The following is a 23,190-nucleotide window of genomic DNA, read 5'->3' as shown; positions in this document are numbered from 1 at the left end:
TAGAATGTTTATATGACTCTCCCGTTTCGAAGAGGTTAATACGATCTATATTAGTTTCAAATATCAATTTATTCGCTTTCTCTTGAGCCTCGCACATTTTGTATAGATTCATCCTCTACTTGCTTACTACTATCTTCCGGCTAACTACATGCTTATTCATTATAAAGAATGATATTATATATTATAATATATTATTAAAATATATTATTTACTAACGTAATTTTAGTGGTGTTAAGCGACTAAACTGCATCGAAAGTAATTAATGGCATGAAAGTAATTAATGAAAGTAATTGTGACTACGGGAGAACAAAAATATCATGAAAACACAAATTTCCGTGTATAATTTGTTTTTGATACCGATAGTTGTCGAGGATTTTTGTGGTAATTTTTAAGATAGAATTTCTGCTATTTATCAGATACAGAGGAATAAAAAGTAGTTTTTAGAAAGAAAGAGCAATTATCCTTTAGCAAAAGCAGTAATAAACCCGAAGTAAATTTATAAAATTTCCGGAATAAGGAAAATTACACTCCTTTTTAATAATGCCAACACGAGACGGCGTATTAAAATAGTAGTTTGTTAGCTTACTTTGAAGTTTCATTTCGCGGTTTTTTTTTTATTTCACGCATTTCTTATCATTTTCAAAAAAGGATTGCAAGACAGAAAAATATTGCTCGCTTAAACCGGGTCTTGCTCGTTAAAAGCGACTTCTGTTCCATAGACTTAACATTCATCCAACCAAATATTCTCGTTTCCCTCTGTAAATCCGAGTTCTCGTTAAATCCGAGCTCGTTATAAACGAGTTTGACTGTACAAAGTAAATTTTTCGAATATTTGACTATTTTTGCTTGCTTTTTAAAAGGTTGCGCACGACTGAAATAACTGCGAAAACTAATAATTGGTGCACCGGAGTACCTGGCCAAAAAGGCCACCTCCGTAAATTATATGATTACAAACTGAATCAAAGGCCATTGAAATTAAAATTATTTGGGATAGTAAACTTAATGTTAGTAGTTAAATAATATTGTGGAAAAGAAGATAGAACAAGGATAACACAGACAGGTAATAGCATAAACAATGAAAGAAAAAAATAAATAAATAAATAAAAAATAAAATTATTATTAAGCATTATCTATTTTTTATTTATAATTATTGACTAATAAGCAGTGATTGATTAGCATTGCTAGTAGTCGACAGAAATAAAATAAAGTGATAAATTATATAATCTTACAAATTATTTAGAAATAGTGGTGAATAAAAATCTGCTAAATTGATTTTATTAAACCAAGAATCACAACTGATAAACTACCACTTTAAAATATATATTTTTTCTGTCCGGAGCAAGTTGGCATCTCTGTATTAGATAAAAAAAATATTTGTGTGTCATTCCTAATCCTATTCAATTCTGTGAATATTGGCCATGTTTTATATGTTTAAAATTATTCATCTCCATACTTCATAAACAAAGGTAACGCATATTTTTCAAACTGAGAGATTAAATAGCAAGTTTTTCCTCCTTAAATCAGTATTAATTTAGTTTCAGATATCTTTCTTATATTCTCACTCTTCCAATGACAGCTAGAGCCACGCCCTATTGAGTAACTTTTTTCAGTATTTTCATTTATCTGGGTGAATTAAAGGATTAACAGATACCACAATGATTTAGTTATTTCTGATTGGAGCTAGAATTCTAAGGAACAAGTACTTTATGATCTATCAAAGACTTTTTGAATGCCTTAACAGTAGAAAAACCAATTAATTTCGATAATATATTATACCACTTTTTCCATAAAAACAATTTTTGTTTGATTTCAATTTATAAATTCGGAACTAAACGGGTTAAATTTACAAAATTTTAGAAAAAATTGTGAAGAGTGTATTAGATTTCAGTATATACAATTATTTTTCAAAATTGTTGTGATGGTCGCAAGAAATTCATTTATTGATTTTTAAAAGCAAGGAATATATTTTATCTTACTACATATAAAAATTTAATGATGGTGTTGCAGTTTTTCTTTGTTGCCATTACATTTTTAATATCTGGAAAATAACATAGTAAAATCCAGTTTTCCACATTAATTTTCATTTTGGTTTGGTTGTCATTAGCACAAAATTGATATAAAATCATAAAGTTATTTTTTCCTATAAATATTTTAATCTCCCGAGTTTGAATTTTCAAATAACCTGCATTCCTCAAATTCAGAAATGGTGTAATGGTTGGAACTTTGAAATTGTCCCAGAAAAAAAGTAATACCATTAGCATCTCCAGAATTGCAGATAATTTTTTAGTTTCAAGATTTTCAACAAACCCATCCCTTGGGTTCAAAACCTTCGAATACTAGTTCGTACCCATTCCATTCCTTTTCAAAGAAGTGGGGGTGAGTACATTAGCTTCTCGACATAAATGGCATCGACAAAATTCTGCTTCCGACACATCTCCCTCCAAACAAATTTCTTCTGCTTACCATCACTTACATCTTCCTCCATCCAGCTTTCCACTAGATAAAATGACTCCAATTATACCATTTTGCCATTTATGCACAGAAGGATGACCGCCAACTATACCTCTCAAGATAATGTGATTAAATATCAACCTCCAACTCAAATCCCTCAAAAAGTTTAAATTTTTATTGACAATTTACCATTCCAAACTAACAATTTATTCCAGCTACAGGCTGGAGCTCCGTTTAAAGAGTTTTGCCAACACTATATCGGTCAAACGGACAGCTGTTCTATTCTTCTGTCTCTCAAAAAAGGCACCCGTAAATCTACGAGAATCTCTGTTTTCTTCTCGGCCAAGTTGCCAGATCTCACTCATTTATTTGGGTTCCAGCTCACACCGGAATAATATTATGGTATATTATAACCGTCGTTGAGCAACCGACCCAATTTTAGGTTTACGACTACTAATATTCAACTCTATAACCTTGTAATTTTGGACCAATCCAGAAGACAAGGAAACTTTTGGATCAGTACCCACAGAGGTATTGATTTGTTATGAGAACATGGAGGACTTTGTGACTCGACAGATTTAACGTGCGTCAGTCACCATTTACTACACGGGGAATCTGTTGCCGGCGGGGATCGAACCTACCATTTCTTGGACATGGGTCCAGTGCCCTAACAACAAGGTTATTCCGGCCCACACCGGAATAACAAAATAAAATAAACCCGCATACCAGGTTGAAAAATAAGTGCTGAACCAAAATTTGATTTCACATCTTTCATCATCTCAAAACCTTAGTCAAGCCTTCTTTAACGAATAGATCAAAACAGAACTCTGTGGTTGGAACTGTTGAAAATACTTCTTTTCCTTTCCTCACCTTGATAGATCCCAGGCTCAGAACTAAACCTCTTCAGACAAATGTGATTTTATGCAAGTGTTAATTGATACAAAACAATCTCAGTTTAGTGATAAATTAATAAAATTTTAAATAAAATAACCTCTCTAATTAAAAAAGTGTGCTAAGGGACTAATTTTAACGTCTTCTTGTAGCATTTCGGCTATAAAAATTTTATCGTAGTTAGCAGCTGAGAAATTTCGGGCTTTTTGAAAAGTTAGGCATTAAGAGTCATTAATGTTTCTGAGAGATATTATGTATGTTCTTATTTCTGATAAAATCGGGAATATCACTCATTTTTATTAGTAATTTGCTTTAGAACGCGTTAAGTGCTTTGGTCTGAAATTACTAATATTGCCTCAGGAAGGGAATAAATAAGTTAACTAAATATTACGTTTATTTTTGAGTGACATTTTTGGATAAGGACCCAGTAAACATTTTGATTTATTGCAAATTCAGAAGGCTTTAGCAATTATTTTATTACTATGATCATTCCAGTTAATATTTTTATTAATTTTTATTAATATGATTATTTATTAATATTTTTATTTATTAATTAATATTATTATTTTTATTATTTATTCGCACTGACTGTCACAAATACGTGCCAGCATGAAACCGTATCAATCAGGGTAAAAAGATAAAACTGGTAACCAAAGTAGTTCCTTAGCAGCTTATTTGTGGGCGGGGTTATAACTGATTGATTTATTTAATTCACCATGACTTTAGTTCAAAATAAAATTATTATTGTATAAATTGAAATATCATAGATTATATATATGATTAAACTAACAATACTTAAAGTAAAAGCAAAGTAAGTTTGTCAAATTAGCAACGCCTACATTTAAGTTACCGTTTTTTATTTATTTACATCCTGATTCGGAATTTGTACGAATGCTTTTATGAATCACGCGTCCCAAAGGGGTTAATTGTGAGGCCCAAATCTGTGCTCCTATCCAGAAACACCAACTACTCCGGATTCGACAATATACTTTAAAAAACAGTACAGAACTGCAAACTATTTTAAGATTTTCAATTAAATATGCCAACTTTCAAAAGAGCTCCACCAACGACTCCTGTTCCTAAAATTCTCCACACGGTTTCTTGTAGATCATGTAGATTTAGTACCTGTAGATCTTGTCTTATCGGACTACTAAGAAGGTAAATTGGTCTAAGCAAGAGACATTCAATTGAAAATCTCGTAAAAATAAGAAACTGGTACCAAATATATGCCTAAATTTTTTTTTTAATATGATTAGTTTGTCTTATTTACTCGTTAACCACCACAGATGCAATTCTCAACCTAATGCAGTAAAAAGTTCAACTAAGAGACGTTTTTTTCAAGACCTATAGAAGTTGGTAGCTAATCCATATGCATACCTGCCAACATTCACTCTTTTCGAGAATGAACTTTCCATGTGGTAGTAAAACAATTAACGAAAAACTATCTTCCTTAAAAATATATTTATATTTTAATCAGGTTGAAATTCGCAGTCTTAAGGAAAAATATGCTTTTATATATTTGCTGTAATTATTTATATGTAGTGGTGGTCAAACTGATTTAAAATTATAAATATAATTCAAAAAGTTTAGTGAAATAACATGAATTTCGCTAGCACTTTAAATATGAAAATAAAATCTTCCGGGAAAACCGGAAGAGTTGGCAGCTATGCATATGCTTCCCCTCGTACATTCAATGCATTTGCTAAATATTTTAATCAGTGGTAGTGAATTAAAACAGAAATTTTTTCAAGCAATTGAAATTAGTATATTATTTAAGGATATGTCTGTAGTTTTATTTCACCTTAAATAGGTTTGTTCAATTTCTTAACCCTAAGACAAGTCATAAATGTATTCGTATGGAATCAGAATGTGGATGAGGCAAACAATAAAAAAGCATTAGCTTCACCTTGGGCATGGCTTGACAGATTTATTTGACAGACTTATTATTTTTGCTTTCACTTTGAATCTAACACATCCAAATCATGATTGTGAAAAGAGAAGCACTATAATTTTTAATTTGAAAAAGTAGTGGCGAATTCAATAAAGCAAATTATTATTTCGTAGCTCAGGAATAAACTGCTATAAAAATTAGTTTAGTTCAATTATAGTTAAACATAACATAAAAAACGCTGTTCTGGAGATTTCCGCATCGTGATCTGTGGCAAAATAATCTGAGAAAAGTTTTGGCAGTTTCCGGGCAGTGGCAACGACTCCTATAACTTGATGTCTCCACGCAGTTTTTTTTGTAGGTAGTGCGATCAGACCACTATGAAGGTAAACAAGTTTACGAGCGAAGCATTTGATACAAAATCTAGTAAAAGTTCGATAGTGGTTGCAAATATATATCTAAAAATTTGTTTAATTTTTGAATATAATTGGTTTATCTTATTTACTTGTCTACCAGTACCGATTCAATTAACCAATATATATGATTAACTTTTCTCAAATTACGTTAGAAAATCAAGCATTACATTGGCTACATCACAGGCTCCCACGAACTCAAGCTCATATCAAAGAGTCAATTGTTCGCTTCGCGGACAGCGTGCCTTTCAACTCTTCCGGTTTTTTCGGAAGATTTTATTTTAATATTTAAAGTGGTAGCAATACTCATGTTATTCCAATTAACTTTTTGAATTATAATGATAATTATAAATGAGTTTGACCACCACTACATATAAATTATTACAATAAATATATATAAAAGCATAATAATCCTTGCACAAGCTTATTTCAACAGGATCAAAATATAAATATATTTTTGAAGTCAGATTGTTTTTCGTTTATTGTTTTACAACCACTCTGAAAATCCATTCACAAATAGAGTGAAAGTTGGCAGGTATGGGGCAGGCACTCTGTAAGAAACACCAGTTCAAGTAATGTTAGAAAAGAATTTGGATTCATGAGCACAACTGGTTCACTTTTTAAATAGTCTGCGCAGACTACTTATAAAAAACCGCGTGGAGGCTTTCTGATCTAGGAGGTAATGGCAGTGACCGACAAGAAGTTTAAAAAAAATTATAGAAAGGGACCAACTTGAAAGGAATAACTCGTAGTCACCTTCCTGCAAACATCTACATTTATTTTTAAAAAATCTATTTCGCACCTTGGCGATTGAAGTTGGGGTGATAGATCACGGTGAGGAACTATATCCACAAATAGTTAAATATAGCATTTCTACCTTTTTTTTTATCCTAATTGTCACTGACATGAGAATGCATGTATGACTCTCCCGTTTCAATGAGGTAAAATATCAATTATCTTCTTTCCTGGTAGGAAAAATATTTTCTGAACTACGGAATTCAATAGTAGGTGTTAGAGGGTAAGCCTGTGGTTGAAAGAAAAAAAAACAGAATTTAAATCAAATTAAATTAAAGAAGTAGTCATAAATTGTTAAACTCATATTTTTTATTTCAGAGTCTTACATTTACATTATACACTGCTAGTCAAAGATGATACAATATTTCATTATGTCTGTTTCATATCCGCGGAGTTACAATAGATATAGATTAACTTGTAAAAGGCATTTGTGTCTGAAATGATACAGTTAAAGTGTGATCCAAATAAAATGAAAGAGGACATGTCATCTATCACGGAAATTGTGTGGGGGAAAAACATAAATTCTATGGCAGTTTGGAGATTTGCTCACTTGAAGAATCATCAAACCTTTTCCCTCTAGTGGCAAAAAATGACATCGGCCGCTTAAGAGCTAGTGGGAAGAGAAAAAAAAGTAATTTTTATATAAATATGCAATCTTATACTAAAATTACAAAGTCTGAGTAAAGATATGAATTAAGATAATTACAACTGAAACTAAAAGTCAGGATTTATATTGGTTATATATTTCATTGGCATGCTTAGACTCTCTTACTCTTGACTACTCATGTATATTGTATGTATCCAGTGCCTCATTCAACCATAGTCACGTACTTGACCTGCAGTTTTGACAGCGATCGGATGACGTGGATAACCCCTGAAATGGTATCATTCCCTCCATATTTACACACAATAAACGACGAGATGAATTCCATGTACGACATATTTAAAACCCACCTCGCTGCGTATATACGCCGGTTGTTGCTGAAAGAAGTGAACTCACAACATCTCTCTACCAGTGATGTGTGCGATGCCTTAGCAGACTGTACCAACGCAGCTCCCTCAACGACTGTCACGAATTGAGCTCTACAACAGAACATGCCTTGACCAGAGGAACGTACAGAAAACGAAGTTTGCTTATCTATTGAGATGGAGTTGTTAATTGTCCACATTGATGGAAAATTCTTTTTGTTCAAGGACTTTGCAATAGTTCTAATGCTGAGTAGGTTTGAGGTGTTGGAGCTTGCTCAGTCTCATTTTTTTTGTAATAAATTCCATAAGTTTATTATCTTTCTGCCAATAATTTATTTCTTAGAATTGATAACTTTCATACTTTTACGTGTGGGAGCTTAGTCTCTGTAAGTGTTGTGTCCTATTGAAAATCGTTGCATGAAGCATCACTGCATCAGCAAGGTTACAGATGCAGAGGTTCATTGTTGATGGTTTGAAACGTTCAGTATATGATCTGAACGGGATGCGGTTATCATCGGCTCTCATAGTCTACGATAACCATGCTGATTCAGAATTGTAATTCAAAAATCTACATGTAGGTAAGAGATATGGTTTTAAGCTATATTCATAACATCTATTCCTTTGACAACTCGTTCGTCTACTTTTAATACTTTTCTTTTAGGTTACATGAAAAATTGGAGTTTATAAAACCCCTGGGGTTGTGGTAATGACACGCATCGGTACACTTGGTGGTGCGAATCGGTTCTGCAAGTGGACTTATCGCTGTTAAACCAGTTTTTTTTCGAATATTCTTCGACTAATGCGCAATCGTTACTGAACGTGTAACTACATCTACGGGCCGCAACTTTAGACATCTTTAAAAAAATATTGAGACAAATCGACTTTGTGTAATAAATTATTACTCAGCCCAGATGGCTCAGAGGATCGAAAGCTTGCCTCGCAATGAAGTGCTCCGAGTTCGAATACCAGTGACGGGGGGTGGAAATGAATTTCTCACCCGTCTCGCTTTAACCATAGTGCTGACATAAAGTATTCTTAATGATAGGCGGATCATGTGTTGGAGTCCCCTTGCACTCAGTCTAACCGTAGAAGGTTTTCGTGGCCTTCCTCTTCATGTAACGCAAATACGAGTTAATTCCATCAAAAAGTATTACACTATGCCAAATTTCTCCCAATGCTTGATCCAGGAGTTCCCTTGTCTTCTACATTTTGTTGAAAATTAGAAGGCTATGGAGTTGAACATTGGGAGTACCAAACTCTAAACAGGGTCGGCTGTTCATAGATGGTTATAAAATAAGTTATTTCTAACATGTGACCCGTCAGTGACTTAGATTTGATCATGATCGTTTTTTTTTTCAACTTAGATTTAACAATAGGTTTCCGTCGAAGTTGCATGGTAGCCCTTAGTGGAAGCTCTTCATTTTTCGTAAGCATGGTATTCCACATTTTCCGTATATGGTTACGCATGTACGATCTTTTTTTAATATCTGTCCTATAAAATAATGTCTTGTTTGTCAGTTTTCTCAAATTTTGTAAATTTCATATTTACAATTCTGATACCCAGTTTTTGCCAATTTCAAAATATTATTTATGCATCGAAAATTCTTAGATGCAAAATGATTGATTTCCTCGTAAGTCTACAACTTAAAAACTTTTTTTACGAAATATAAAGCTTTAATGTAATTTATAATTACCTAGACAGAATTCAAATTAATAAATTTATTTCAGTTTATTTTTCAGAAGCAATAAATATACGAAAATTAAAACCGACTACTGATGGCTATTGAAACATTGTTCTGAGCTTCCATCCCGAAATAGTTTTAAGTGTATTTTAACAATTACATTGTTCAATTAAAATCTAGAGTAACACTGATTAATTTAGCATTTTATTTTCACAAAATTGTCATGAAGTGCTCTTAATCAAAAACACTGCTTATTTCTCAGTATCTACAGATTTTACGAGCATTTGTATCGCGGGTACTCGGTGTTGTGGGTCAAGGGAATCAAGATAATACTTTAAAACCTAAATTTTTCTACTGCTGAAAAACAGTTTCTTTAACTATAGCAAAAGTTGTCATGTTGCTTATAAATAAGGTAAGATAATTTTTTTAAGTGTAACATAAAAAACGAAAGTTAATGACTTTTTATGCAATGACACGAGTATATGTTAAAATGTTTTTTTATGTGTTTAGTCATGGGTTAAAATAAATTTAAGAAAAATCAACTGAAAGTTAGCTATTAGCAATTGATTTTTTTTCACTAAAAAAATTAATAATCACTAAAAAAAATTTCAAAGAGCATGTGATGTCATTAGTGCTTTTATCTGCCAAATGTTATAAAAATAATGACACTGTGAAACAATTTTTTAATAGGAGAAAACGTTCTCCGGTATGCAGATATAAGAGGAAAACACAGTTAAACGGGGAATTAAATTGCGATAAAAAGTCTTCCGGCAATGACACAGAACAAAGTCAAAACAAATTGATTGGCACATTTATGATCCAATAGATATCGGTCTATATTTGAAAAACACTTTCTGAAAAAAGTATTATAGTGTTAAAAGTAATGAAGTATGAAACTGTTATTTTTGTCTTCTGGAAATTGGCGTTAAACGGTCGACCCAATTAAGAGTTTATGATCAATGTTAAATTCCTTAGTCATTGCAATTTTGCTCTCAACTTAGAAGACAAAGGACTCCCGGATCAAGCATTGGGACAAACTAGCCCTCATGAAGGACTTTTTTAATGGAACTAATCCCCATTTGCGTTGCATGCAGAAAAAACCACGGAAACCTCACAGGGTTCGGCAAGGGGAATCTAACTCATGACATGATCCATCCACTATTGAGGATATTTTACGTCAGCACTGTGAAATGTTCAAAATTGTTATCACAGATCGTAAGACAAGCTTAGTATCATTAGTAGTGTGATTGGTAAACATACTTAAAGTACACTTGAGTATTTCACACGCGGCGCGGTCCTGAATAGTCGAGCGATGAGCTTTTCAATGGAGTCAACTGAAGTCTCTTAAGTGAGGTTTTCTTAAATGCCCTTTAGAACAATAAATGAACACTCGTTAAATCTTGTAATCATTGGAACGGTCTTCCACGCCCAATCCAGCGCATCGTAACTGCGGACTTTCATACAAAAATGGGCTGACGCGTCATCATGATGATTCATACTTGTTTGCGAGCCCCAGATGGCACTTCTTGGAGCAATTCTTGTAAAACCACTTCCTGAAAAATTCGATAACAGCTACCAGTTGAGGAGAGATATGGGCTTATGAGGTAATCATTCACAATACTAGCCCAAGCAAATATAAGGAAGTATAATTGATTTACATGAGCGTGAGGATAATTATAAAAACTGCCCACAATAGATCTCCTATCCCTCATGTGCAACCTTTAAAAATTACCCAATTTTCGGGTTTATGACTACTAATGTTCAACTTCGTAGCCTTGTATTTTTGAACCCAATACAAGGCAAGACAACGAAACTCCCGGATCAGTAACCCCAGAGGTATGATTTGTTATGGGAACATGGATGACTTTGAGACTCCACAGATTTAACGAGCATCAGTCATCATTTACTACACGGGGAATCTTCAGCCGATGGAGATCGAACCCACGACCTCTTCGACATGGGCCCAGTAGTCTAACAACTAGACTCCAAGGAATTTCAAATCGATAGGGAAAAAATTTGAGAATAAGGAAGTAACCGCTGAAGTTGTATTTTAAATTAGAAGTGCTATTTCATATAATGTGTTGTCATCATGAGTTGTGGAACAGAAAAAACATTCGTTACGAATGCAACAGGAGACAATAGACAAGAAGTGTAAAGGCTAAATACTAATAACACTTAAAAAGATTAAATCATTTATGTGCCACAGTCAGCTACAATTGCGTTTTCATTATCGTCGTTACACAACATGTATTCTTCTGATTTATCGACGATTCCAAGTGGTTCCAAGTTGATTCATACACGACTGGCACCAAAGATAACTTTGATCTCGTAGAAGTTCGATAAAAGGTTTTCATGGCACAACATGAGAACCTTCAAAGGATGTGGCAGCTAAAATTTGCTAATCAGAGACTAATATCATTTCAAGTCAAATAAGTATCTTATACATTCTAAAAGAGAAAATTGCACTACAATATCAGAACATATGCGTACCTGCCAACATTTGAGGCTTATATTACATATACTTTTCGGTGGTAATGAATTTCGGCAAAGTTTCTGAAACAGATTGTATATAAAATATTTATCAGAACAATCCAATGTCCAATATTCTACACTAGTGGTCTCCGACCCTCAGACTGGTACAGCGCAGGGAATCAAATGATCTAAATGCCTGTTTACACGGTCCTTCCTGAATCCGAAAAATTGGAGGAATTTCTCTCTCCAAGAAATTGGATGATTAGTCGACACCATCCAAGTTTCGAAATGTCACTGATTGGTCGGCCTGCGCTTGTGCATTGTTCATATTCGGCATTATAAAATTATATTTGCTTGAATTTAAAATTACTAAATAAATTCAAATAAAATCATAATCATACAAATAGACCATATATATGAAAACGGATAATAAATTGTCATAATCTGATGCCTGCTTGTTGATGTCACAAAACTTAAGAAGGTGATTGGTTAAGGAAGGAATAAGTATGGAAAGTAGAACATGCTGTACTATCATCCAAGGATTTGGATCAAGAACTTTGATGATTGTTTACACGATCCAAGCTCAAAGCGAAATCCATCCATTAATTTTATTCAATCAATCTTATTCAATCTTCGTTCAGTTGTTGTTGTTGTTGTTGTTAATTTACGTCGCACTAGAGCTGCACAATGGGCTATTGGCGACGGTCTGGGAAACATCCCGGAGGATGATCCGAAGACATGCCATCACAATTTTGATCCTCTGCGGAGGGGATGGCACCCCCGCTTCGGTAGCCCAACGACCTGCGCGCGAAGTCGAGCACTTTACGGTAGCACAGTTTAACGAGGACCACTACCGCACACCCGCGGTCCCTACGCAGACTGATCCAAGTGGTCACCCACCCGCACACTGACCGCAGCCAGTGATGCTTGACTTCGGTGATCTGCTGGGAACCGTGTCTTAACGATCAGTCCACTGCGGGACTAATCTTCATTCAAAAGCTTGGATCGTCTAAATAGGCCTTTAGAAACTTTAAATTGTTTCCATTTTATTTATCGTAAAGCATTTATCTCTGATTTCTACAACTTTCCATGAACAAGAATTCCATTAACAGAAGCTGAGAGTTGTCACCTAAACATGTACCTCACTTTTACAATTTAAATTCCTTGGTTAAAGATTTCTTCGCATGTACTTGAATTTTAATTTTAGGGCGTGTTTAAATAAAATTAAAGTAAGATCTTATACTAACTTATACTTTCTTACAACTTACTTACATAACTTGTACAACTTACATAACTTATACAATCTAAAATATAAACAACCAATGCTCCTCAGCTGTGAAAATCTGCAGCTATAAAATATTTGCAGAGCAATGATCCATATGATATTTTATATTTTTGATATGTGGGGGGGGGGGTGTAAAATTCTTTTAATGTTGATTTCTAAAATATTAGTACAATACTTTTGCTGACATTAGGAAAAACATTTTCTCAAACCATAGGTTCTAAAAAGATTAAGAAAAATCCTCTTTTTTCATTTGATTTTAACAGATTTATTTGGAGTTTTAAGTTCAGGAAACAGTTTAAAAACATAAAATTTGGGGCGCTAAGGTACTTCAGGAGCCACGAAGACCAGATCTTTCATTTACGAACTTATAAGTAACCGCTTACTTATACTGATTTGAATTTTTTTATTTGCAAAGTGTAAAGATAGATATTTGAAGTTCTGTGGTCGGTTAAAGTCAAATTGATTCGAAGTATAAGCCCAGGCCTGCCAACTTCTACGCTTTATAGAGTGTTAGACATTTAAAAACCAAAGCTTTCAGAACTTTAGGTATAATTTTGCCAACATTTAAATGCTTCTTCACGACCAGGAAACAGCAGGAACAAAGTGGCGTTGCATATGAAATTTTAAATTATTTATAGGTAGTGGTGTCGAAAATAAATTTAAATGAATAAGAAATAATACATTAAAATATAAACATGCTTTCGCTAGAATAAATTTTTACAAAAAACGTAGATAGTTGGCAGCCCTGGTAAACACAGTTGTTATCACTTGTTGCGGTCAGTAAGTGGGTGGGTGACTACTTTGATCAGCATGCGTAGGGACTGTGGTAGTGGTCCTATTTAAACTGTTATATCGTAAAGTGCTCGACTTCGCACGCAGGTTGCCGGGCTACCAAAAACAGTGGAGCCATCCCCTCTGAAGAGTATCAAAATTGCGATGGTATGTCTTCGGCTCATCCTCAGGGAGGTTACTCAGACCGTCGCCAATAGCCTGTTGTGCAGCACTAGCGTGACGTATAATAAAGTACCAACCTACCTACTTGAAATATTTCATATTGCAACCGGCGTTGAACAGCCGATCCATTAAAGTAACTTAAGTAACGTCTGGATAAAGTAACTTCTGGATCAAGCATTGATTCAATCTAGTCTTCATGGAGGACTTTCTAGTGGAACTAAGCCGCATTTGCATTACATGGAGAGGAAACCCATGAAAAACTCCGATGGTTAGCCCGACAGCAAAAGGATTTTAATCCATGATCTGGATACCAGAGGATATTTTACGTCAGAGCAGTAGTTGGTGCGAGCCGGGTGCAGAATTGGTATAAACTAGCTGCTGCTGGGACTCGAACCAGGGCTACTTTATTGAGAGGTGAATGCCGACCGGAGTTTATTTTACTCCTTACGAAAATCAACTATAAATTGAAATAATTTTACCACCTGTTTCTCCTTTTTTTCAGTCTCTCTTTAGGCCAGAAATTGAGACGAAAGAGATAGATTGTTAATAAAACCTTTTCGATTATCGCTTGTTTTCGAGATGAAAAAAAAAAGCTCCTATTACCTTTTAATTATAAAATATTCATAACTCACCATTCACTTCCTCTCGGAAGGAATAAATGACGAAAAAAATAAATAAATAAATGAATTAAAAATGATTAAAATTATGAAAATTATTTTTGTAATCTTCTAACTTCTCCCCACCCCCCTAAAAATCATCTTGGAATGAAATAAATAAATAAATAGGTAGATCTGCTAAATCTTTAATTAGTGCAAAGAATGGGTGAAATAATAAGAAATATGTTTATAAAGCTCTCTATCTATATATACTTTCAATTCGAAAGGATTAACCTATGGAAGAAAGAAAATAATAAAATAAACAAGCTTTTTTTAAAAAAAAATCTTTTCTTGAAGGCCCTTTTTTCGAAGGCTACGTCGTCTTAGGAAATGGTGCTTTTCTGAGAATAATATGCGATTTTTTTATAACTGCTGTGAGTTTGTAACTGTTACTCGCGACTGTTGGGACAAGTTTAGCCTATCTAAAGCCAGCGCTGTCTAAGCTTAGTTTGAAAATGGCGCAAAACGTTAATATAGTGAAAAGTCATAGTTTCGTGAAAATTAAAAGCATTTGTAGTCTAATTTTTTAATTTTTAAAAACTTACTCCATTGCTGCATTACCTGGACTCACGAAAATTCTTGAAAACTGAGAATAAGGCAATGATTTTCATAACTTTCCTCAGGTGGAAAAATGTCGCTTTTATAATTTATAAAATATTTAATTTATTTGTCTGTTTTAAAGCCTGGATTATCTTTAATGGTAAGATGATAGATATAGTATAAAATCATCACGTTGCTTCAAGTGTAAGACACTTAAAATTTCCTTGGCGACTTTTCATTTTTCTTGGCGACGGTGCTCCGAAAAACAACGTTAAAACCTTGTTTATTTTTATTTTTTTTGTTTGCAAAAAACATGGCAATAAACTTCTTTTGATTTAGTGTTGCCATCTATACTTGAGTTACTAACATTTATATTTAAAATAATTAAAATAAATTAATTAATAAAATAAGTAAATAAATAAAATAAATTTAATGAAATAAATTAATTAATAAAATAAGTAAATAAATAAAATAATAAATAAATAAAATAAATTTAATGAAATAAATAAAATAATAAATAAACTAAAATAAATAAATGAAATATAATAAATTAAGCACTACGAGTAAAAGATATCAGATTTTTGAAATTAGATTTGTACTTTATTGGGAAAAAAACTTTTTTTTAAATTTTTTTAATTGAAACATTTTTTTAAATTTTTTATTCGATAGCAAAAAGGAATTAATCAAGAAATTGGAAGAGTGCGAGTAGTTTACTATGGTGTTCTCAATAAATTTTTTGAATTACCAATTAATAGCTATCAAATATTAAATTTAAAAATTACTGTTCGCAAGTTTGTAATTGATGATTAATTAATAAATGTCAGTTGATTACAACCATGTTTGATATGTCCTTATTAATTCAAATAAAACTATTAGTTAATAATTAAAATAAATAGATAAATTAAAGATAGATAAATTAAAATAAAGATATCTTTTTAATCTTTTCTCAACAATCACTGGTATTCGTCGCTATACATTTTTTATTACGCTTTCTTAACAACTAATTAATTCCTATCAGTCATTAAAAAAATGTTTGTTCATAAGTTAGTATTTGACTTTGAAAGGATTTATTTATAAATGTCAATTAATCTCAATAATGTTTATATTTGATGATTAATTAAAAAAAAATTGGATCCCAGGCATCAATAAATTGAAATAAAAATATCTATTTAATATATTCTCAATCAGTCACTGGTATTTGTCGCTGCACATTTTTTAAAATTTTTTTTGAATTACTATACTTAATAATTATTTTTAATAACTTGTTTTTGAATTACTAATTAAAAATAATTATTGGTATTGATAACTATTAATTATTTTTTAATTACTAACTGTTATAATTAAAAATATTCTTTTTCAAACGTTAGTAATTGACTTATAGAAAATTTATTTATAAATGTCAGTAAATTACAATCTATATATATATATTTCTCTTACACGGCGACAAAAAAAAAGCCTCATTACAACTCCCCGAATGGCATTGCTAGAAAATCGACCAATGTTTGTGGCTAAAAATGTCACATGCCAAATCTAGCTGAGGTGACTAAACATATAGCACTTTTAAAAACGGAAACTGAAATAACCAGAGAGAGCATAAGCTAGGCAGAAGTGAGTAGTCTTTGTCGATAGATCTCTATTTTAGTATTTTGTCGAAAGCGCTTTTTTTCTCGAATTTATATATTACGAATTTATTTGACAATTTTTGATTTATATCACGAATTTATTTGTTTTACTAGAATTTATTTGTTTATGCAGGTTTTTCCTTTGCAATTCATTTATTTAAATTTTTAATAGACTTAATTATAGCCAAAATTTTAACCTTTTTAAAGAGATATCAGTCTTAGAAATTTTATCTTAAGATTTTATACTATAGCACATTTCTAATAGGTTTAACGAATTATATGTCATTTATTTGAATTCAAATTTATTTTAATGACTTAGTATTTACTAAAAAGATGAATTTTTTTTAAAAAAAAAAGTTGTTATATGAATTTGAATGAATGTTTTGAATTCTTAGAATTTTTTGCATTTGCAATGCACGTAAGGTAGTAGCGAGCGAAGCGAGCTTGGTTTGCGAAGCAAACCATAAAAGATTGCGCAGCAATTTTCGGGGGTTGGCGAGCGTTAGCGAGCAGGGGGCGCAGCCCACTAGTAATGTTTATTTCTGCCGATTTAATGAGGAAAAAAAATATTGACTAATAGATATCGACAAATTAAAATATAAAAAAATTAATAAATAAATAAAATAATAAAAAAAATACCTGTGACGTGACTAGCTATTTTATATTGTACTGCTATTGTCGATGTCCATCCTTTGAGGCTGTAATGTAACGCTGCTAGTTTATCTATGTAAAATTAAATTGTCGCTACTAGGCCGGGATAGCCTGGTCAGTGGGGTGCCGGGCCCATGTCCAAGAGTTCGTGGGTTCGGTCCCCACCGGTCGAAGACTCCCCGTGTAGTAAATGGTGACTGATGCACGTTAAATCTGTCGAATCTCAAAGTCCTCCATGTTTCCATAACAAATCAATACCTCTGGGGGTACCGATCCAGGAGTTCCCTTGTCTTCTGGATTGGTTCAAAATTACAAGGCTACGGCGTTGAACATTAGTAGTCGTAAACCCAAAAATTGGGTCGACTGTTCAACGGCGGTCATAAAATAAAATAAAATTAAAATAAAAATATCGATATAATCGATTCTCATCCGTCAGTGGTATTTGTCGCTGTATAATTTTTTAAGCAAATTTTTGAAATTATTAATTAATGGCTATCAATAATTATTACTGTTCATACGTTAGTAATTGACTTTATAGGAGTAATAGAGAATTTATTTAATAAATGCCATTTAATTACTATAATGTTTGATATTTTTACCGATTAATTCAAATAGAAATAAGGATTAACTGATATCTATGTATTGAAATAAAAATATCTATATAAACGATTCTTATCACTCACGGGTATTTGTCGCTGAATATTTTAAGTCGCAAGAACGGAAGTAACAATGGTTAAAAGAGGAAAGTTTATCTAAAAACGTAGACATAAAGGGAAAGTAAAAACCTATTAAATTCTATGTTTATTGTCTTTATCTATCTGGAATGGATACAATAATCAGCACACTGTTTCTTGATTCCGTCTACTTATACAGGAGAAGCAAGCTTTTTCTTATATTTTTAATTTTTTTCTTATAGTTTTTCGGGAGAGGGACTGATGACTCTCTTTTGGAGGTTGTCAAATTTATTGAAGAAGCGCGGCTGGATAATAAACATAGTGTTGGGGTGGCTCTGGACATTGGCAATGCATTTAATAACGCTAACTGGGCTACCTTGAAATCTGAAATTAACAGGTTAGAACTTCCTGATAATTTGGTTAAAATTATTTTTGGCTTCCTTAGCCAGAGAGTGGTCACTTTTATTGACGAGGAGGGCAATTGCATTTTTAGGCAATCCATTTTTATGGGAGTGCCACAGGGCTCATCACTTGGACCGGTGCTGTGGCTGATATACATTAATTAGGTTTTTAGCTATTTTAATTGTATTGATTTTAATGTTTACCATGATTTTAATCTCAATGATTGCCGCATAATAGCTTTCGCGGATGATTTATTGCTTTTACTGAGACACCCAATTTTATATCGCTTCGATCAAGTGGCCATCTACTGCCTTGCTGAACTCTCAGCCTGGGCCGAGAGTAATAAACTTAAATTTAGCGACACCAAAACGAAATGCAAAACTTTTCCAAGAAATAGAAAAAGAATTGGCAGACAACCAAATATTAAAATGAGTCTAAATCATAATTATTCCGTGAAAAAAGTACAAGAACTTAAATATCTCGGTGTTGTACTCGACCCAGGTTTGACCTGGATCTCACATCTAAACCAGATCAAAGAGAGAGTCAGCAACTTTAATAACTTAATTAAAAGGGTGACCAGGGCAACTTGGGGCCTAAAACCTTCTATCCTTAAATTTATCTACCTGCGGGCTACGGAGCCAATCATTTTAAACGCCACCAGTGTCTGGTACCACAATACTGTTAAAATCAACGAAAAACTTAAATCCATACAGAGAATCTTACTCATTAACATCACTAAGGCCTACTCTACAACCAGCACGGAAGCTGTTCAGATACTGGCGGGGGTGAAACCTATCCATCTTAAGATTTTGGAGGACACTTGCATTAAAAGACTTAAGTGGAATTGGAGACTTAACGACTTTAACTCAGAGATGCAGCATATTCTCCTCACAGCACATACTGACGGTCCACCAGCGAGGATTCACCCATCAAAACTTATTTCCGTTCCCTACGGTAGATCACTCCCAACAAACAGCGGTCAACAAATTTTTACTGATGGATCAAGAATGGAGGTTGCCGACTCCACTAGTGATACCACAGATTATAAAACTGGCTTCGGCATTGTTACTAAAATGCACGGTACTTTAATCGAGGCAACCTCCACCAGGATCTCAAACAATAGTAGTGTTTACATGGCAGAGTTGGTGGCAATTAATAATGCTTTTCTCTGGCTCTCTGAAAAAGAATATCCAGACACCACTATCTATACTGATTCGCTTTCCTCGTTGCAAGCCTTACAAAACCCAGTGTCAAACTCAAAAATTGTTGAAAATACTAAACAATTATGGATATCTAATATACTCTGTAATTGGGTTAAAGCTCATATAGGTACTCAAGGCAACGAGGAGGCGGATCGAGCAGCTAAGAAAGCCACCGATCTCTGCCAAATTACCCTTGTGGTGCCAAGCTCCATCGCCCAAATTAAAACTCAGGTTAAATTAATGCGCTGAAGCATGAAGCGCTGGGGGCAGGAATGGCGTAGTTCCGAGAAATGGAGACAGACATTCAAATTTTTTAAAGACCCGAAATTAAATAGACTACGAGCAAACTTCTATCTCAATCAATTTTTAACAGGCCACGGAGTGTTTGGAGAACACCAAAGTAAATTATTCCACAAATCTCCAGAATGCAATTACTGTGGTGAATATCAATCTAGTGATCACTTGTTAATGAATTGTTCTCACTCCGAAGCAATAACTTTAAAAATATTAGTCAACATCAATGCTGTGCTAACCTGACTTGCAGAAACATCATGAAAAAGATTATTAAACAAACTTTAGAGGATGTATTGGGGGGACGGTCTTTAATCGTCTCGGAACTTGCTCGTTCCAGCTTAGGTGTCTCAATTTTATTGATTGTATAGTTTTGTAACTTTTACTATGCCTTTTATTAACTCTTCTACTTTTACTTGGTCCAATTTTATTGTAATTACTTGTGTACTATTTAATTGGTTTTAAAAGTACTGTTTCAAAATGTTATACTATATTGTTCTTTTGTAAATTTTGCACGTCTATCTTTTAAATTGTTCTTTTAACTGACACTTTTAATATATTGCTGTTTTAATGTTTTATCACCTTACATGACTTTTGCTGCTCTGCACCCGCCATGTTCATGGACTGTTGCCATGTCTGATGTGTATTTTATGTTCGTACTGTTTTCTGGATTTTAATAAACATTTACCCGTATGCCCTAAATAAAGGCGGGTCGGGGTAAATTTTTTTTTCTTCATATTTTTAATCGTATAAAAGGATTTAAGGACAATTTTTTTTGTATTATAATTAATATTTTTATAAATTAAAAGTGGTAGAAACAATGCTAGATTATTTAAAGATATTTGATTAAGTTATTTTTTAAAATATCTTGTATAAAAAAGGCAACGAAAATTTTTTTAACCTGAAACAATTAATTATGAACAGGATTAATATTATAAGGATTCAGCTCTAAAAAGCCCCGAACTAGTGGGCTATGCATTTTATCTAAGTGAAGTATGGTTTAGAAATAAAGGAATTGAAACGATAGTTTGAATTTAATATCGGCTACAACGCTCACAAAATATTCGTCTCAAATATTCGTCATTTTTACGAATTTTTCTGTTTTTCCTCAAATCTATAAGTATCCAGAGTATTTCTCGGTTTCTAAAACACATTAGTCAACAATAAACTCTGGGGTAAGTCAAGAGTTAGCCTGAATCATAAATTACACTAATGATTTGCAGCGAAACTCGAAGCTGACACTATAACTGACTGTCTAATCGATGGCTATATAACATTCTGTTATTAAACCTGTAATGAGACAATGCGGCTATAGTGTAGTAGGGAAGTAGGGAATTAACCTATTCTTGAAATTGATAGTTTTCTCAATTAAAAATCGTTAATCAGGTACTCAAAAGGCCATTTCTATAACATCAAGATGCAAGTTATTATTTAAATAGCGTTGAAGACAAAAAGGGGCGTGGTTAAGTGTGATGTCAGTTCTGTCCACCACTTTTTGCCAACCCCGGTGTAGTGGTAGTGTGGAAAAAAAATTCTAATCACTTTTCAGATTTTTATTCCTTTTAGAATAAATGACGGATTTGCCAAAGGACAATCGGACACTTTCCGATCTGTTTTAGTTGTCTGAGGTCACTTAAGGCTCTTTACTAATACGTTGGCATAGCATAAATCTGTAACTCGGAGTCTGAGGTCACTTACGAGTCTTTATACATGCATCGGCATTAGCATAAATCTGTTGCTTGTAGTCTGAGTTTATCTAAGGCTATTAACTCATACTTTTGCATTAGCATAAATCGTAACTCTGAGGTCATTTAAAGCTCCTTAAGGTGTCTGAGAACATTTACGACTTTTTATCTATTAATCGTTGATAAATGGGACACTGTGTGAAGTCTGTGGGACAGGATGGAAAGTAAGTTGAAGTTATTGAAGAGAACATTTCAGTTCAGGTAAATGTCTTTAAAGTATAATAATATCTGTATTAATCCAAATGATGCAGCTGAACATATGATGATCAACAATTTGTTACAGACGAGAAAATTTTTAATCATATGCATTGTACCCAGCGATGCCAACTTGCTCCGTTTTGCAAAAATATATTTTCTAGTGGTAACGAAGTTTAATTAATATTTAGTTTTGTATTTTTAATCTTTAATAATTTTTTCACCACTACGCATCAGAAATTTAAAGTGTCATATAAAATGCAAATTTGTTGCATATTTCACATGCCACCATCCTGCCTGCTTCACTGGCTGCAGTGAACAACCAAGGTCACTAGACTTCTCCACATCTTTAAAGCAGGGGTGAAAGCGAGACGGAAAAGAGGAAAGGCTGGTAGTAAAACCATTTCAGTTATAGCTAGTTTTGGGGAGGAGTTTACTTATTCTATTTTTAAATTTTTCAACAATATCCACTTTATCTTGGAAAAGAAGCAGTTTTATATATATGCCAGAATTATAAAAGAAATCTTGATAGTTACAGATATTTCATTTTTTTCGAAAAAAATGCTGAAATGAAATGTTTTACGTACCAGGTTTTTCTCTTTTCCGTCTTGCTATATAAGGGCTTTCACCCATGCTTTAAAGAGATGCAAAAGCTCCTTCAAAACGTCGAACTAGTGACGATGCTGCAATCACTCCTGTCCGGAGTCCAAGCCTAATCCAACATCCAGGACTAAGCCTTTTCCACGAGCCGATCACAGCTTGCTTCAAACTTTACTTAATGGGGTCTCCCCATCTGAATGATCATCTAACCACAATTCATTCTCTACTCCAATCATGGGTGAAAGCCCTTATATAGCAAGACGGAAAAGAGAAAAACCTGGTACGTAAAACATTTCATTCCAGCATTTTTTTCGAAAAAAATGAAATATCTGTAACTATCAAGATTTCTTTAATAATTCTGGCATATATATAAAACTGCTTCTTTTCCAAGATAAAGTAGATATTGTTGAAAAATTTAAAAAAGAATAAGTAAACTCCTCTCCAAAACTAGCTATAACTGAAATGGTTTTACTACCAGTCTTTCCTCTTTTCCGTCTCGCTTTCACCCATGACTCCAATAACGACCTGAACTCTTTTTTGAAATTACTTCATGAACTCTAACATATGACTACCTAGCATATGCCATTCTAGTGTAGACGAATCGGTCAGTGACTCTTCGGGCCGAGATAACCCCAATATCCAATCCAATCCAATATCCAATGCATATTTCACGTGGTGACACTTTTAAAGAGAGGGTGTAATTATCTTGATTTCACAAGTTTTACTATTTAATTCGCCACCAATTTATTAAAACTTTTGCAAAAAGCGGAGCAGTTGGCATCCTTGTATGCCTACTATTTACAGGTAAATGT

General features: G+C 33.2%; 1 protein-coding gene across 1 annotated transcript in view; it reads right to left on the bottom strand.

Annotated features, from left to right (window-relative positions):
• Positions 1–6,729: 6,729 nt before the first annotated feature.
• The window catches only part of LOC107448960 (uncharacterized), a 284,508-nt gene continuing 268,047 nt past the window's right edge, over positions 6,730–23,190 (bottom strand). Inside the window, exon 4 of the mRNA XM_043049811.3 lies at positions 6,730–7,048. Within this exon, the coding sequence (XP_042905745.2) occupies positions 6,963–7,048 (86 nt within the window). The 3' untranslated portion in view covers positions 6,730–6,962. The remainder of the gene's footprint in view (positions 7,049–23,190) is intronic.

This window comes from Parasteatoda tepidariorum, chromosome 4 (assembly GCF_982258835.1).
Source record: "Parasteatoda tepidariorum strain Cologne lab strain chromosome 4, Ptep-v5.0, whole genome shotgun sequence".
In the NCBI taxonomy this organism is placed as follows: Eukaryota; Metazoa; Arthropoda; class Arachnida; order Araneae; family Theridiidae; genus Parasteatoda; species Parasteatoda tepidariorum.
Note: the sequence above shows the minus strand (reverse complement) of the source record. Positions and strands in the feature narration are given on the sequence as shown.